At 39.2% G+C, this 17,255-nt stretch overlaps 2 protein-coding genes across 4 annotated transcripts; both read right to left on the bottom strand.

The window, feature by feature from the left end:
* Positions 1-1,518: 1,518 nt before the first annotated feature.
* LOC131787075 (cyclic nucleotide-binding domain-containing protein 2) lies at positions 1,519-12,986 on the bottom strand. 3 transcript variants are annotated; one of them, XM_059104144.2, is made up of 11 exons: positions 12,500-12,986; positions 11,012-11,047; positions 9,616-9,648; positions 8,034-8,201; positions 7,394-7,557; positions 6,778-6,931; positions 6,342-6,493; positions 5,353-5,491; positions 3,775-4,341; positions 2,458-2,986; positions 1,519-1,993 (listed from the first exon to the last, which is right to left on the bottom strand). In XM_059104144.2, the coding sequence occupies exons 1-11, from the start codon at positions 12,875-12,877 to the stop codon at positions 1,671-1,673; spliced, it is 2,643 nt and encodes an 880-aa protein (XP_058960127.2). In that variant the 5' UTR covers positions 12,878-12,986; the 3' UTR covers positions 1,519-1,670. The 3 variants fall into 3 exon arrangements, with proteins under 3 accessions (XP_058960127.2, XP_058960125.2, XP_066029774.1); XM_059104142.2 differs by having other exon boundaries at positions 11,012-11,066; positions 12,500-12,665; XM_066173677.1 differs by having other exon boundaries at positions 1,824-1,989.
* Positions 12,987-14,012: 1,026 nt separating this feature from the next.
* On the bottom strand, positions 14,013-14,543 carry LOC136283751 (uncharacterized). Its single transcript, XM_066172942.1, has one exon. It carries the CDS (start codon positions 14,541-14,543, stop codon positions 14,013-14,015), a length of 531 nt encoding a protein of 176 aa, XP_066029039.1.
* Positions 14,544-17,255: the final 2,712 nt, after the last annotated feature.

Raw genomic sequence — 17,255 nt, 5'->3', positions numbered from 1 at the left:
CCCATATAAAAACACCTTGATGTATAGGTTTTGCTCCTTGTGCTCAATCGATTGAATCCAATTAACCAAGCCTTATCTACTTAAGGGAATATCAAGGATTGTCCTTTTCAGTAGGAAATAACCCCATTTAAGACTTTTAAGGGCGTGTCCGTCATTGTAGTAATATGGTTAATCAAATGTCAACTTCTGTAAGAAATACAAATGACACTGTTGGCATCGAAAATTAATTTAACTGGCGTATTGTACTAAAGGATCGTTTGCTTGACATCGCAAATTTCTATTAAGGGATTTTGTGCGTTGATTAAAATCAAGGACAAAGACTGTTTTTTTCCTAGGTTATTATTGATTTTGATAGTCTCACCGACACAAAGAGGGGTCAAGAAAAATAGAGCCCAGTTGTTCAAAGGGAGGATAATGCTATTCAAAGGATAAATCACTATCCAGCGGATAAGTTTTCACAAAACGTACTGCGTTATCCACCGGATAGCGATTTATCCAGCTAGTGGATAGTGTTATCCACCCTTTGAACAACCGGGACCAGCTGTTTAATGTATTGGTGAACAAAAGTATTGTGGAAGTGTTGGTGATTGCGTTTGGTAAGGCAAACTTCCTTCTCCTCGTCACACTCAATAAAAGAAATAAACGAAAAAGATTGGGAGAAACGATTGAAACTCGTACATAAGCCTCATTCAAATCTTTAACAGCCAATCAACTCTAATGCGACATGGTAAAGGGAAAGGAAAGCTTGTAAGAATGACAGTTCATCCTTGAACGCCGTAAAGATTAAATTTCTAAACTGTTTGACATACTCTTCAGGGTTGAGAAACAAGGAGGGATGTGCTTAGAGGCTTAAAATGGTTGTCTTACAAATTTACAGCTGAAAAAAAGTCAAGACTAAGAAAGAGGACGAACGCATTTGCCTTTTTCAGTTAGGGACCTAGCAACTGTCGTAACAGTTTTTATATTTATCCCAGTGTGATTTGTCTCTGAGATTAGCGGGTCTTGCTAAAATTTAAAGTTGTTTAAAATCTCTTCATCTATCGCAAATTATTCCTTGCTTTGAAAAGGAAAAAGATGGTTAAATATTTTGTTTTCTCCAAATGCAGTTAGAAATTGAGCACGAAGGAACAACGAACTCGCCTTACTTCCTTTTGCTCCTTGCGTGCGTTAGTTTTTTGAAACCATCAAATAATCATATTCTTGACAAGAAGAATTCGACAGTATTTTCTTTTAAAGCCCTCAGATCTGAAATCAGACTTCACTCGAAAGCTAGGTTATCTTAACCCAGCTTTGAACAACCCGGCCCTGGGCTTTGCATCATTGTTGACTCTGATTAATACCTTCAGGCTGACAGACAAGAGTGGATTGCTGATTTCTCATTCGATTCTGTGCCATCATAACGTGTTCCGGCAACAGAAACCTCGGTAATTACAAACATGATGAAAATTTTGAAAAGTAAAATTGAAAGTAAAATTGACACAAGGATCAATCATCAATTTGTCCAACTTGTTGACCTGATCACCTATCTCAAGATTTTTTAATGTCATCGGATAAAACATTCAATACAACTTTTAATTCGTGATAAATAATTTCATATACTTAAATTAGGCGGTAGTTTGGGAGAAGAGTCGATTGATTCTTTGAAACGACCCCTTGATGGATCCTAAATGCTATTTCACTCTATTTAAAAGTGGATTATTTTTCCTGGAGTCGTTTTTGTCAATTATTCGTCTCTCGATCTGTAGTTGATAATTATTACTCCTACTACCGCCATGAGTCAGTACTAGTGCCCTCTGACTACCCTGAGCCAGCACCAGGTCATTTTTGACCAGCGGTAAAAGCTTTTCGGACGATTTTGAGGCAGGTGAAGGAAGAGGTATGGGTGAACCACGGGGCGTGGTGTACGGTGATTGTTTTCTCGATGATGGACTCCGACCCCGACTTGATGGATTTATAGCAGAACAATCGGAGCTGTGTGGTCTTGAAGTCCTGGCTAAAATAAATTAAATGATGTTTACTAAATCGCCAATCATCAAACTAATTGCAAACTCACTCACTCCTCCTTCAAAGAATAGAAATATTAGAGGTGATCCATACATCTTCATATCTGTCGTCAATAACGACGAGGCAATTAGCGCTGTCCATAGACTGCGTAATTTTTAATTGAGTAGCGCAAGAAATTTGGCATGGCTTTAGTTTTGCTCTACTTCTTCATGTGATCGGTCTAGAGCACTAGCGAAACTTTCTCGACCATTGAGATTCAAAACTTTATCTAATCACGACTTGGTCACTCGAGTTTCTCGCGCTTCGGGTATGTTGCGAGTTTGATCTTTGAGTTCTCATTGTCTACTCATTATCTTTTCCGTTCCCCTGATAGGCAGTCGTTATTACCTTTATTCTAGTTATACGATACTTGAAATACGCTCCAACGAAAATACAAAGCTTAGCACTACTAACCGTCAACAGCTGGTGCGTTGACTTGTGCAGACTCCCATCCTGCGTCTAGGAAGTACTCCCACTTGGAATTTATAGATGGCCACATTTTTACCGAGCCCAGCGGCGACGGGACTGGGGATGATCTGACCTTATGTGAGCGAGCAGATCCTTTAGCTGTCTCTAGGCGAGCAATGTGCCTTACCACAACATTATCTACAACATTCTCTCTGTATGTCCTCCAGTCGCTCTGCTGAAGATATTTCTGACACAAGAAGCTATCTTTAGGATAAGTGGTTGTTAATTGTTTAAGTTTATCAAGAGTTTCAGCGTCTGAATATTTGAAGAAAACTTCTTTGGCTACTTTGACAACTTCACAGCCGGCACTGACCAAAGTAAAGCGTCTGTCCCTTAGTTTATCCTCCTTAGTCTGCCTTTTAATACTTTTCTTGTTATGGCTGGTCAGGTCTCGTTCATTTTGTTGTGAAGGAGAGTTAGCCTTCTCAGCCGCAGGCAAGCAATGGTCCTCTAGCTCCAACAAAGACCACGCACCCTGAGATGGTGAATAACAATACGATTGTGACGAATTTGAAATAAAGGAAAACAGATTCAGCAACTGAAACAGATCCATATTCAAGCTGTACAGCATCAGCAGGTTTTGCAGACACAGACACGAGAGGATACCATAGGACAAGGTCAGGTTTTTAGCCATAAGACAATTTTACTAGAGCATGCCCAGGCTCAGAAACATGACACCCTAAGGATTTGATGTCAGTCCAGCGCTGGAATACCCTCTACAATTCTTCAAGCTTTGCTGACTGTTTTCAATACCCATTGAAAGCGTTTTGCTAAAGGGCACAACACAGGGACACAACCAGAGCTCAAGCCCGATTCTTTTGTTCCAGAGTGCAACGCACAAGGAAACAGGCCAGCGTTTCTAACACTCATTCGAAAAATAGTAGTGTCACTTTTAAACTTGGGGCATTTGGTCTGCAAGGAATAATGAGAATTGTAGCTTGACTGGTGGTGATGCCACATGAAATGTATATGGCCGGCGGAAGTGGTTATTTCCACAACCTTCTGGGATCTCCGAAAACAGGGGTAATCTGAACATTACTCAAGCAAGTTTTGTCAGTCTCCTAGGTTGATATCCACACGCTTCATAGTTATTCGAGACATGACATGCCCATGATGAAACTTTGAAAATGAATTGGGGCTGCCACAACTCCATATTTACGCTAACCACGGTACTTCAATTCTAGCTAGTTTACACTAAATGTATTATTCACCAGAATAGACGAGGAAATGAACTGACAATGTTGGGTAAGGGGTTATACTTACAAAACATTGACCTGGTCTCAATCGATCCACCATCATATAAACTCCAACACCAACATTCTCATCCATAGCGCGTTTCTCATGGAATCTCTCCTCCTTCTCGTTAATTTGGTACAGCGAGCCCGAGGGCTTAAGAGATCTTGGTGGATTTTCGGAAGGTTGCAAAACTTCTACTTCTAAACCGGGTAATTCTCTATGTTTATCCTGGAAACTCACTAGACCCCTTGGCGATTTTCTTTTTGAGCTTCCCAAGTGTAGGATTCCTTTAGTAACAGGCCGAGACGCTATCATTTCTGACTGATGCGAGCCTGGGTTTGTGTTGGGAGGAGCCGATTTCGCTTTTTCTCGCACCCTTTTTACCGAGCTGGTTGCAGTGGAGTTTTCCTCGGGGCTCTCAGATCTCGGAAGTAATCCTCGTAAAACTACTGAGCTTACAGAGATGTCGTCCACAAAAGGGTTGTAAATTGTTGACCCATCTTCTTTTATTTTCCCCATCCTATATTTCAAGGCGTGGTCGATGTATTCCTTACAGTCACCGAGGTCTAACAGTCTTAATACATTGCACTGACCCTTGATAAAACAATAAAAAAACAGACTTTGAAACCTCTATAGTTGTTTGCCTAATGAATTTTTTTTATGTCTCTATTTAGAAAAGTTTTAAATCCATTATAAATTAAGAACTGATAAACTTTGTGGTTCCCGGAAATAAATTTTCGTATAGCAAGTGAATAATGCGTATATTTTACTTATGTGCTTTTCAACAGTTCTGTTAAGGAGAAAGAGTGAGCAAGGAATGCGTTAACAAAGAACTGCACCCTTGATTCGGCGGAGCCACCTTAAATAATCCAGATTTAGATGTGGAACGATAAATTTTAGGGTCAAGAGCGCAGTTCGATTAAAAAAGAAGGTCACCGAACTTAAAAACAGGTAGAGCTGAAGCTAAAGGTGCCCCTAAGGAAGTGTAGAACCACTAAGATGACTTATTACTCGAGCAAACGACCCTTAACATGATGATGGATTTAGCATACGTTGATGAAAAGACAGTCACAGTCACCGATAAAAGTCCTTTTAAAAACCCTTTTGTACTTAACTGGACTACTATCGGCTAGAAGATCGGACTATTCGATTTACTGTTATTTCTTGTTAAATAAGAAGGAAATAGAACCGTAAAGCTCATTTTCGCTTGATATGCACTCTTTAGAGGCCAAAGTATTCTTTCACGTACTCAGTTTTCATAGAGAGCTACAAGACATTTATTCCCATCACGAAGGAACGTAAAAGGGTACCTTTGGTACATATATGATAAGACACAGTCATGAAAAGCGTACACAGAGAGATCGCCAATCATGATGTGTTGATTGCTTACCATTTTTCTTAGATATAGAGCTACGCTGCGCGCACTATGCGCGCTGTAAACTCCACTAGATAGAAGCAATAAGTTTCTGTTATCGTCAGTTGTAACGATTTGACTTATGAACCAGCAGAAAAGATCAAAGACGATGACCTTAAACTACTTACTGATGACCTTAAACTACTTCAGGTTACCGCGCCAGCCTCCATTCCATGTCCCTAAGTTCTTACCTTAGTGACGAATACTATGCAATGCATCTTAGACGAATCACGAATAATCACTTCATCACTATTGTAGTCCTGAAGTATGCTCTCCTCTGCAACCTGTTTCACCACATCTACAGGCCACGTGCTGAACACGTGATGCTCCCTAAGAGAAAAAAAACATCAGTTAAATAAAACACAGCTGGAATGTGAACAGATGATAAGCATTTGATCGGTGGCGACAGAGATGAAAGAAGAAAATGAAGAACGAACACAGGTGAACAACGTACTCTTTCCCCGTTACGGAATCTGATCGAGTTCACCACTAGGGATAGGTTCTAGATAGGTTATTTTTTCATCCAAGGGTCAAATAGGATTTCTTTAAGTTACTCGTGTAGATGAAAATACTCGATCACAAATTTTTTGTGTCTTATAATCAATTGGGTAAGGATGTTTTGCAGGAAGTATTTCTATTTCTTCAAGACTTGTTAAAACGTTTTATTGAAATGCTTTTGTGGGTCATTTGCGTTTATACCCTTAATCTTAACTGTGGCGTAATATAAACTGAAACACTACTCCTATTGAGACCTAGAAATACACTGAGAAGAGCATTGTCAAAGTTGTCCATCTTAAAAAAAGCTTTGCCAGTTCCGAGTCGTCATCTGGAATAATTGTTAATTTTCACCATTCAACCTCGAGCCATTTGGCATATTTAGACGGCCCTGATGTTTTTCTACATTGAAATACGATCATTTCAGGCTCTCTTTCCTTTAAAATGAAGTTCGTTGTGACTTGGAAAAATGACCCATGGTATAAAGACGCAGCTCTTGCAATTCTTCTAGATTAAAATTACTTGATTACGACAGTAAGTGCATCCTCCTAAAGATTTACACCATGCAAACGTATACTGATGCATATTGTCTTATAAACAGATTATCTGCGCGATGTCTCGAACATAACTAGCATTTTGATGCCTAACGTGTCATATCCATTATTCGACGATTCATTTTCCTTACTTTAGGAGTGCCACTCTCCTTTGCATATCCGCGTTGAAGGACACGTCAATCTTAGCGGAAAAGAAATCTTCTCTCTCCACGGACAGTAACTCAGTTCTTTCTAGACAAACTACTGTGGCTGCCCTTCTCAGTCCACGAATAAAAGCGAGTTCCTGTTGAAAAGAAGCGTTAAATAACGAATTTTGATAATAACAATAGTTTTTGAGCTTAATAAGGATGACATAAAACAGAGTAACGATGGCATGAAGGAAGATAGACCCTAAATTACAATCACACGTGGTGAATAGCTATTTACCCACACTGTTTTACACTATCTAGTGTTAACTGAAGATTCAAAAGCCAAGAAAGACTCTCACAATGCATTATCACGCCAAAAGGGCCTATCTTTTACAAATTTTAGAATTTTATTCGGCCTATTTAACTCTTAGTGGCATACCCCAAAGTGATCCCCTCTTCTGAGCAAGGTAGTTGGTTTAACAAATGCGCTGTGTTCGTCATCATCGATTGTCACACACACTGAGCCATTAAATACAAAGTAGAACCGTTGAGCAACGTGACCTTTCCGAATTACCACACGACGTCGTCCAAAGCTGCGAAACAGACATGCCATTTGAATAGTATTACATTCATGTGCAATGTTGTTCACAGCAAAATGAAATTACCTCAGGACTACTTGCGTCCTTTAATTTTCTATCAACCTCTCATTTTAATTTGAGCGATGTCGCATTAACTTGAACACCAATGAAACTTTGGCTGACTTGATTTGCTTTCAAGAAAACAAGAGGTACAAGATTAAGGGAAACGCTTGTGTTAGTGCTTCAGAAAACAGATTTGATTCCCTCGTAGGGTTGTGAACGAATAATTCAAATAAAAGACATTCATGGTACAAGCTGTTTGTACGATGAAGAACTCACACAATGGGCAAGAACATAATCCCATGGGAAGCATCTAAGCTGGAGTATACCCAACAGTAATTTTTTAATGTGAGTATTCAAATCTTCTTGCGACGAACGAACAGAACTCTAAATTTTAATGGCTGTTTCTTATCGTACCAATCGTATTTGAGTGCCGCACAAATCGCTTCTTGTATCTTAAAGCTGTATCTACGGAAACCTTTGAGTTGCTTCATAAGTTGAACGATGGAATGAATTTCTTGCTTAGTCCTTTGCTGCGGTTCCTTGAGAGTAATTTCCTTGGCCCATCTTGGTATTAGAAACTGAAAGCACAAACGTAATTGTATTCTAATAACAGATAAAAAAAAGTCCAACAACATTCAGGACCTTTCCTCTATGAACGGATAAAATGGTTGGATCATCAATAAATTGCCGTTTCGTTGGGGTATCTACGCCCTACGAAAATTACAATATCATTTTTGATGATTTATAGCAGTTTTCTCAAAACTTTATTTTTCAACAATAACTCTCGCTCTCGTCAAGATCTTTCCCTTTCTTTACTTTTACTTCCCCGGTGCTTATTCATTTTGTTTTCAGGCTTGGCTTGTTACAATAGTTGTTAGAATTCTCTCTCTTATTTCGAGTAACTAGCGATGTGATTATGTGTAAATATTGTTGCACGATGAAATTCTAGTAGATCGTCAGAGAGCAACCATTTAGCTCCTAGTTTATGTCTTTGCATGAACTTTAGCTACCAGTTTTGGCATAACAAATTACGGAAAAAGATTTCACAAGTCACCTCGTGGTGGCATTTGTAATTTTCTGGATCAAACATTAGATCCTCCACAGTTCCCTGGGCGGCGGCACTTTTCAAGCTAAGTGTGGCGTCAGAAGTAACTTCTTCATATTGGCCTTTCTCTACAGCGTGATGTACGATGCTCCGAATTGAAGTGTTGAGAGTTTGAACCTACAACAAAAACACGAGAGGGGCAATACGACGTGCGAGTTTGAATCACATGATTCCAATCAGTAGTCTTCTCGGTGGAGATGGGGCAATTCCGAACGTAAATTGCATTATAGATAAAAACCCGATTATGGTTCGATTTTAAAGCAATGAATCGCACTTTTTTATCGGTTTACCAGCGTAATAACCCATACGGGATGTCAAAAGAATAAAAGAAAAGTTCTTTAAACTTTAAGAGAGTTATACTGACAAATGAAAAGTGTTATGACCGCGGTAAACCGAAAAGAAGTGCAGACCCTTGCCTCTCTAAGGTCGGTATAGTAAACAATAAACAACTCTAACTAACCCAGTTCGAGGTCTGAACTGTGAGTTACGGACCGAATTTTTCTGCTCAAGGTTTCGTAAGTTGCAGTACAGACCGAGTTAACGAGGTCTTAGGAAGATATTTATCATACATCTGGGTTCAAATAGAAGGGTAAGATTTCAATTCAAACAAATTCTCGAATTTAGCGGCCGTTTGATGAAATACGGCCTAATACATTCTCAAACGCACGTACTAACTGAAAGATATACATGTAATAAGTATAAGTATAAGTAAGCTATAATCCATTACATTTTCATCCCAGCCATTAAATACTATAAGTAATGACTCACTTCTTACACCGATTTGAGACTTCTGAGATTAATCTAATTATTCAAAGATTCTCTTCGAATGTGCTGCTAATCGTACTATGGCGTCGCTATTTTGAGAACAATTCTGTAATCTGGCCGCACAAGCAAAACCACGACGTGCAGTTCAAAAATAGCTGGTTATCGCACAAAATGTATCACTTGGGTCAAGAAGTCCTCCTTGTGTAGCTCCTGAATCATACTGATGACCAGTATGGACACATGGGAATGCAAATTAAATAAGTCAGTGCATCATCCCTTGGTCACTGGTAAGCGGCCGGGTTGTTGAGCAGGATTCAAAATGCTGGCTTTCACATTTGAAGAAATTTTTCGAGATTTTAAGTTACTTTTCGGTTGTGAAAACTCGAGTAGTGTCACAGTTTTATACATAATTTTCAGTGGTGGGGATAAGAATCACTTAGCCCGATGAACCAAACGATTTGAACGTGCACATCGACTGCAAGTGATCCCAACTTTAACACAAAAAAATTGGCTCAGTTGCAGTGCGTTAAAAATTTGAATTTCATATTCTTTATTTGTTAAGGGAAAGGATCGTGTAGGGCGGATCGAGCACGCCAAACTTAACCATCGTTAGCATGGAACAACACAGGTATATCTGCAAAAAATGACTTAGAGGCATTTTCAACAGAAGCTTTCACTCAAATGTGACGTGGATAACAGCAACAACAAAAATAACAGCAATAGCTGCGCTATAGGCAAAGATCATCAGCGATTATATCATACTTACCATTCTAACAGCACGTCGAAATCGATCCAGAGGCTGAAAAATAACATACGAAGAACACAGTGGGTCACTATGGCCTTGGGGAAGTCAAACGCGATAAAACCCCAATTCAATAGCGAAGTGATTTTTAAGGTAAGCGTATACTGCAAGCTATGTTGGTCATCAACGTTCCTCATCAAGTTTTTCCCTTAGATCACGGAGGCAAATTTTAGAACACTCTCAGCTTGTCTACAGTACTTTACTTCTTAATGCTGACTCCGAGTACTGCTGATGAAGGTCATCTCGTGCTTGCTCGTGGCGTGAACGTCATAAGCGAGCCATAAACAACATAAACAACAAAAAAACCGCAGCAAACTTTTAAGTTTGTGACAGGTAAAATGTTTTTCTTGTTTCTCTTATTAACAAGAAGCAAGGAAAAACATTTCTACTTGTAACAATTAATTCAACCATCAAACAGGCCAAGCGAGGATCTTTTTAAAATGGATTAACCTCATGACATGCGTCCTATTTTCTATCTTTCCTCTCCTCGCTGCCAATTTGGGTTTGCTGAGGAATTTGTCCGCAAGTTGCCCATTGTTGTTTTTCCTGAAAAGCAGCCGGGCAAGGAAAGAAAGTGGCACATGTCCAATATTCATCCTTTCAGTCCCACAGTATCTTTTTTCAAAGTAATTTTTCTATTGAACTGGGCTCAAGCGAAATGTTGAAGAAGGAATCATAATGGTACTCGAATAAATCAATTTATCAATTGATGAACTACCATATGAGGAAGGTTTTTTCTTTTTTTTGCAATGCGCAACAAAAATGACAAGTATTATTAGTATCACTATTAGAGCGCTTTTCGGTTTCGAGTTGTAAAACCAAACCCAAAGTAAAATATCCACAACGAGCCAATAAGAACTAAAAGTAAAAGAAAGTCAACTGTCTGAAGCGCGGGAAAATGCGAGTGACCAAGTCGCCGGTGGTTTTAGTTTTGAATCTGATTGTTTGAGAAAGTGGCAGGAGCTTTCTGGACCAATCAAAGAGCAAACTAAAGTAAAACCAAAGCACTCGCGAATTACTTTCAACGCTCAATTGAAAACTGCTTTATGATTGCTATAATAGCTATTATTGTTGGTTCGTTGTCTTAATTTGATTAAGAGTTCTTCACAAAATTTTCAAAAGCACCGTTTCGTGTAGTCCCTCTTAGAATGATGTTAGTTTTTTTAAACACATGCACATTTTTTGCAATTTGTTTTGATCAAGCGTTCATATTCGCCGATATGGTTTTATTGCTTATCAGTTTGGTTTAAAGTGTTTTGGTTGGTGCAATTCCCAACCGATATCAAGTAAACGATACTTCAAGTTCTACATGGCATTTGACTGCAATTGTTTCAAAACAGGAAAACTCAATTTTACCTACCTCAAGCTTTACTTTAGTTTGCTTCTGAAGATCTGCCTGTGGAGCAAAAATGACACTGATGGCGCGTTATTCAAACTGAACCACTGAGATCAAACCTGTACCACAGGTCACCCAGAGATAACGATTGAGTCGGTTAAACAGGACTCGACTTAATATGAAAACTCGCCAGCTGAACTGAAGAGTGATTTAAGATGGACAACGATTGGATAATATTTGTGCGAGAAAACATGTACTCATGTTTGTTAAGAAAGGCAGAATTTTCTTAAGCCTACGATTCTATAGCATTTTGTGAGCTAGAATCAAATATTGTATTATTCAAAATGGAAGGTAGTATTTGAGGAATTTGCCAGTGTTGACCTTGGTAAATCTCTTGGATGGCGTCTTTAATTAACACAGGAAACAAATTTTATCTACCCTGATCTATGGTAAGCACTAGTTCAGACATAACTAAGTAAGATAAAACAGATTACCCATAAACACAACAATGCTAATGCGGAATAAGTGGGCAGATAAGGGAAAGCATTTTTATCAACAATTACATCGTTAAAACTGTAAAAAGCTTTGCCAGTGATCAACGCAGTATTTTCTTTTAAAACTTAATCACGTCGGGCCACAGCTTTGTGGCATTTGCCATACAATTAACCTTAGAAACTTTTATGCAGTTTCCGGCTTTTTGCAAGCAAGGCAGCTTATTTCTTTAATTAAATTCTCAGCGGGATTTTCACAGTTTGGGTTGGCAGACTTCTCTGGGGGTTTGGACTCTTTATCTGATAAACGTTTTGCAGTTGTTGAAAGAAATCAGTGATCAGTATCACAAATTCAAAGGAAGAGTGAACAGCAACACGTATTCAAAGGTTCTTTGTAGCGGAATATCCAGACTTTTGTTAAGTCGTTTCATCTGCAATGAGCTGTATAAAGCAACTATTTGAAGTATGTGCTCATCCATCCTTATTATGACTTTTATTAAATGCTTTGTCATGACCTTGCGCATTCTTCTAAAACCAGAAACAAGTGCGCCATCGACCGGCAATAAAGGACGGGATAAAATTCATATAGCCACCAATCTCAACGAATGTATACATTCGCAAATCAGCAGATCTATTTTTTTTAAGGTAATGAGAGAATATTGGATTGTGGTACCAAATTTTTTAAATAATTAACGAATATTTGTCACGCGATTACCTAGGTTACTCACGCGAGCTAAGTCTACAAAACTTAATAGCCCCACAAAAATCCGAGTATAAAAAATCCGCGTATATTAAAATTGAACACAGAAATAGCCTGGAATAAAAATGAAACAATCAAATTATCTTCGAGCACTGTATAGAGATGCATATTAAGGAACTGACTGAATAAAACGTAGACGTGATCTACCAGGTATTTGAGTTTACGAGTGCGAATTGTTGCTTAGAGATGCGGCTCACGGGCTAAGGGTCTTGCAAGATTCTTGAAAGCTTAGCATTAAAAAAATAAACTGAAAAATCTCACCTGCTTTTTCTCATAGTCTCTTAGCCATTTCTTGGGTACGTTCATCTTGATGTAATCCCCTTGCCATCGCCCAGTTTTGTTCCTGTCAAACGGATGTCCGTTATATTTCACACGATGTGATGGCCTGTGCTTATCAAACGTAGCTTTAGATGACTGCGATCTTTTCTCGACTGGCAAGAAATTTTTTCGTAATGCTCCACTTGCCCACGATTTATTTCGTGTCCTTTTCCTAAGTTTTAAAAGATTATCGGCCGAGTCTCGAGGAGTTGTTTCATTCGGCATCTCAAAACTTGAACGACGATCAAACATAAAAGCAACATCAACACTTTTGCCTCGCTGCTCACGTCGCTTCGCTTCATTAGTTTTTTCATTTTCCATATTAAATCGGTATTTTTCTTCGCTGTTGAACCATAATCCTTAACTGTTCATGAGCCCTCAATCTAAATTTCGCTTCATTGTCTCGGGGCGTTAACAAGGGAAATATTAGTACTCAAAGTAACTCGCTATTGTTTCCTATGTTTGCGGAACTGTTTTTTTTTTTCAAGCTCGCGTGGTTTCTACGCAACCACTGTTGCTTGTATATGAGCGCGCGCTTGACGTAGGACAGAGAGGACCACAATTTCAAATTTCAAAGTCGATCGAAACTAATGGTTCATACAGTTGAGATTTTCATACTGACTGATCTTTCACATGTACATCTTATTTTCTTTTTCTCTCTAAGTCAATCTAGCGCCCCATATTCAACAGTTGTTCATCAACTGACACTTAAGTTAAGAAGGTCAACAACAGTGAAAGATCAAGATCAACAAAAACCTTCTGTTATCAGAAATAACGATATCATACTTAAGTCCAGTATTTGGGTAAAAGATGACTTGATTACGGGTAACGGAGAATTTCCTTCGGAAACCATATATCAAAAATAATAATAATAATAATAATAATAATAATAATAATAATAATAACGGTTTAATATCAGTACATCCATGGTATGGCTCTTCGCCTGATATGAGATAAAAAGAAAAATAAATAAATAATAAATAAAAATACATAAATCTGAATTATGAATTTGTAAAAAGCTAGGTAATAAACAGTAAAATGTAACTATGCAATATATACATTATTTAAAACTAGGCAAGAAATTATTCCGCCCTATTCCGGAAGCGCTCCCTTAAAATACATAATGTTTTCTTACTAAAGGATTTAAAATTATCACAGCATTTAACATTGGATGGCAGAGAATTGAAGAGGGCTGCCGCGCTATACTGAAAAGTGTCCGAGGCATAGGGAATAACTAGATTTATAGTACTTGATGGTCGTAAATTTCTGGTATGTTTTACTTGCTCAAGCTGAAGGTTTCTGGGCCAATCATAAGAGTATATAGCTTTGTGTGCGGCCTTTAGAACGTGCCATTCTCTACGTTCTTTCATAGGCAACCAGCCTTACTTAAAAATAGAGTCAATATTGTTCACATAGCGTCCAAAAACAAAACTGGTGGCCGCAAACTGGATACGCTTTAACCCTTTAGAAGGTAATCAGTAAGTGGATGGAATATTATATCACTAAAGTCTAGGCGAGATAGAACCAGACATTCAACTAAATGTTTTCTAAGGTGGTAGTTTGTAAAGTTCTTGATTTTCCTCAGCGCAAGTAGGACACCATAGCAAGATGAGGTGAGATGCTCAACATGATCATCCCTTTTCAAGGTGTTAGTCATGTGAACCCCAAGTAATTTAATAGAGTGAACACTCTCGAGGGGTTTATCTCCTACAGATAAATGTATAGGACGTTCAGCCAGAGAATGGTAAGACGATATCTGAGGAGTTGAGAACAACATACACTTAGTCTTTGCAGGGTTCAGCGCCAAGTTGGAGTCCTGGGACCAGTTTGTGATACTTACAAGAGTCTCATTCACGTCCACAACTCTTGAGTCTAACTCCTTGACATTAAAATAGCTGTACAGTGAGGTGTCGTCCGCATACTGGACGCATTCCATCAATGATGGAGTGAACTCGTATAGATCTGATACATATAAGTTAAAAATCATCGGTCCTTGGATGGACCCCTGTGGAACGCCTTACTGAGATGACTGGTACGAGGACTTCCTATCGTCGATCTGGACGAGCTGGGAGCGGCCAGATAGATAGCTCAAGAGCCACTTGAGAAAGGGTTTTGAGAAACCGAGCTTGTAGAGCTTCACGATGGTCGCGCTAAAGGATATGGTGTCAAAAGCCTTCGAGAAATCGGCTAACACCATAAGTGTGACCTCTTTCCTTTTCATGGCATAGCGAATATCGTCTCTAACTCTCAACAAGGCTGCAGTGGTGGAATGCCCTTTACGGAAAGCAGAGATGCGATCGTGAAGAAGATGAGCGTGGTCCGCATAATTCGTCATTTGAATAGCCACAAGCTTCTCGAAGACCTTGGATAGAACAGGTAGAACTGAGATGGGCCGGAGTTGATCGTTAGAAACTGGGTTGTCAATTTTTGGAACTGGAGACGCCCGAGCAATCTTCCATTGCTTTGGAAAATAAGCTTCCGTAATGCAACTGTTGATGATAGATGTCAGGGGGATTGCCAAGCACTCAGCAACCATCTTGATGAAGCGTGTAGGTATCTGATCCGCGCCCGTAGAACAATCCGATCGTAGATTCTTGATGATCTGGAGAACGTTCTCACTGGTGACAGGTGACGGCTGAAAACACATACCCCCAGAGGGGACGTCAGGCAGGTTACCTATCAGGCACGTGAGATCCTCTATTGGGGTCGCCCGAGTCTCTAGTGTTCTCTGAACAGTCGTTGCGAAGAAATCGTTGAAGTTCGTCCCGATCAAACCGCAGGGGCCTTGCACTTGGCTTTAGCACTCTTCCGCAAGGGGACGTGTCTCTCAAGACACTAGGAAATTAGTGTATTCGGTGTCTCTAGTTGTTCGTCTGGATCATCTGAGTAGTATATAACAGACAGAGGAAGAGTACGAAAGTCATCTTTAAACACGTCCTCGTTAAAGTTCCTAATGTCCCTGATAAATTTATAATGAGGCTGGAACCGAGGGAGCCGTACATTGACGCATGCGTAGATGGCATCGTGGTCACTTACAATAGAGCATGGAATTATACCAGTGTTGGTCACCTTTGCGGATGGTTGGTAATAAAGTGATCAATTAGGGTTTTGGAGGTCCTCGTAGCACGTGTGGGCCGTTCCACAATCTGTGTAAGCTCAAACAAATCCAGTATACCTTGATACCTTTTTGTCAGATGGTCAGAAGGACGAAGCATATCGATATTGATGTCTCCTGTAAGCATTAACATGCCATCCCAATACACAGTTAGGTATCCAAGTAAGTTATCTAAACTATTTAGCCAATCAGAAGGACTAAGCATGCGCTCGGAATTACAGATCAGACCTACAAGAGCCCTACTATACTTATTGCGGCCAGGCGCCTTTATCCATAGGTGTTCAAGTTCTGGGTGGGCATTTTCAATGTCATGACGGCGCTTATAATTGATATTTTCCTTAATATAAACACCGACGCCACCTCCCCTTATACCTTCCCTGTTCCGGAATTCCGCAACAGAGCCAGGGATAGAAACAGTCCAATAACTGGGGTTGATCTCTAAGCCAGGTTTCGCTCAATGTTATAATGTCCAGTGGATATGAATTGACAACGAATAAAAGTTCATTAAATGTCGAAACCATGAACTGAGTATTAAGATGCATTATTTTTAATTGGCCTGAGTTAGAGCAGAGCAGATGAATATCAAGGCCAGGATCAAGAGGTGTGGACAAATCGAGTGTATCATCCAACATTTTCGCTTCAGAGCACTTGTAAAAGGGCAGGGCAAATCCCAGACAGTTACTGCATAACCAGGTAGAGGAGGAGGCTGTCAGGCCGGAGCATTTCAGGTGGAAAGAGCCAATACAACCACAGCAAGTTATGCTTGCTTGATTTCTTCTTATCGTTTTCTCACAACAATCAAATTTCGTTATGTTTCGCTTGGCATTTGTTTTTTGTTTTGACTTTTGGGTGCTTGATGTCGCTGTTTGTACTAGCCTTTGTATTGCAATGGAGTTGCTGTAATAAGCAACCGGCGTCTTGTAATATCGCGGACGCTTGTTCCTTTGTTTACATCGATGAGAGCTGGACCATATAGAATCCATTGTAGCGAGGGCTCCGCCATCAAAAATTATTGAAAAACTTTTACTACTAGCCGCATTTTAGATTTCACAGAGCAATGTAAACGTCTGAGAATTGTCTTGAAAAGTAGGAAAAAAAATTAACCATTTTAAAAACAATCCAATAAGCTCTGTCTACGCACGTAAAACCAAGACGCGCGGTGTCCAAGCAGCTGTTGCTGTGGTTATCCACCCAAAAGGGAACCATGACCATGAGTTACTTCAAAGAAAAGATAGTGTTATCCTGTAAAGAGGTAGAATATTGATATTTCCTTCTTTTTTAGAAACGTATGTAGAACTGTTGATACGTGTGCAACAACTTTAATCTATAAAACTAGATAGAAACCAATGATGTATAATATATCATGACATCTCGTATTATTGGTAAGACTGACTGTTAACTAGCTGTAGCAAAAGGTATCAGTCAATAGCCGATTATCATTCATTTTTTTGATAACATCATTCAATGATTGATTTCCGTTTATCGTCATTGTCGGTTTAAAAATAAACACCGACAGACTTGTTGCTCATTTAAATGTTTCATTTTAGCCTGTAACTTATAATAAAAATATAAACCGTCTTGTAA

Source organism: Pocillopora verrucosa, chromosome 10, assembly GCF_036669915.1.
Source record: "Pocillopora verrucosa isolate sample1 chromosome 10, ASM3666991v2, whole genome shotgun sequence".
NCBI lineage: Eukaryota > Metazoa > Cnidaria > Anthozoa > Scleractinia > Pocilloporidae > Pocillopora > Pocillopora verrucosa.
This window is presented reverse-complemented; position numbering and strand designations above follow the sequence as displayed.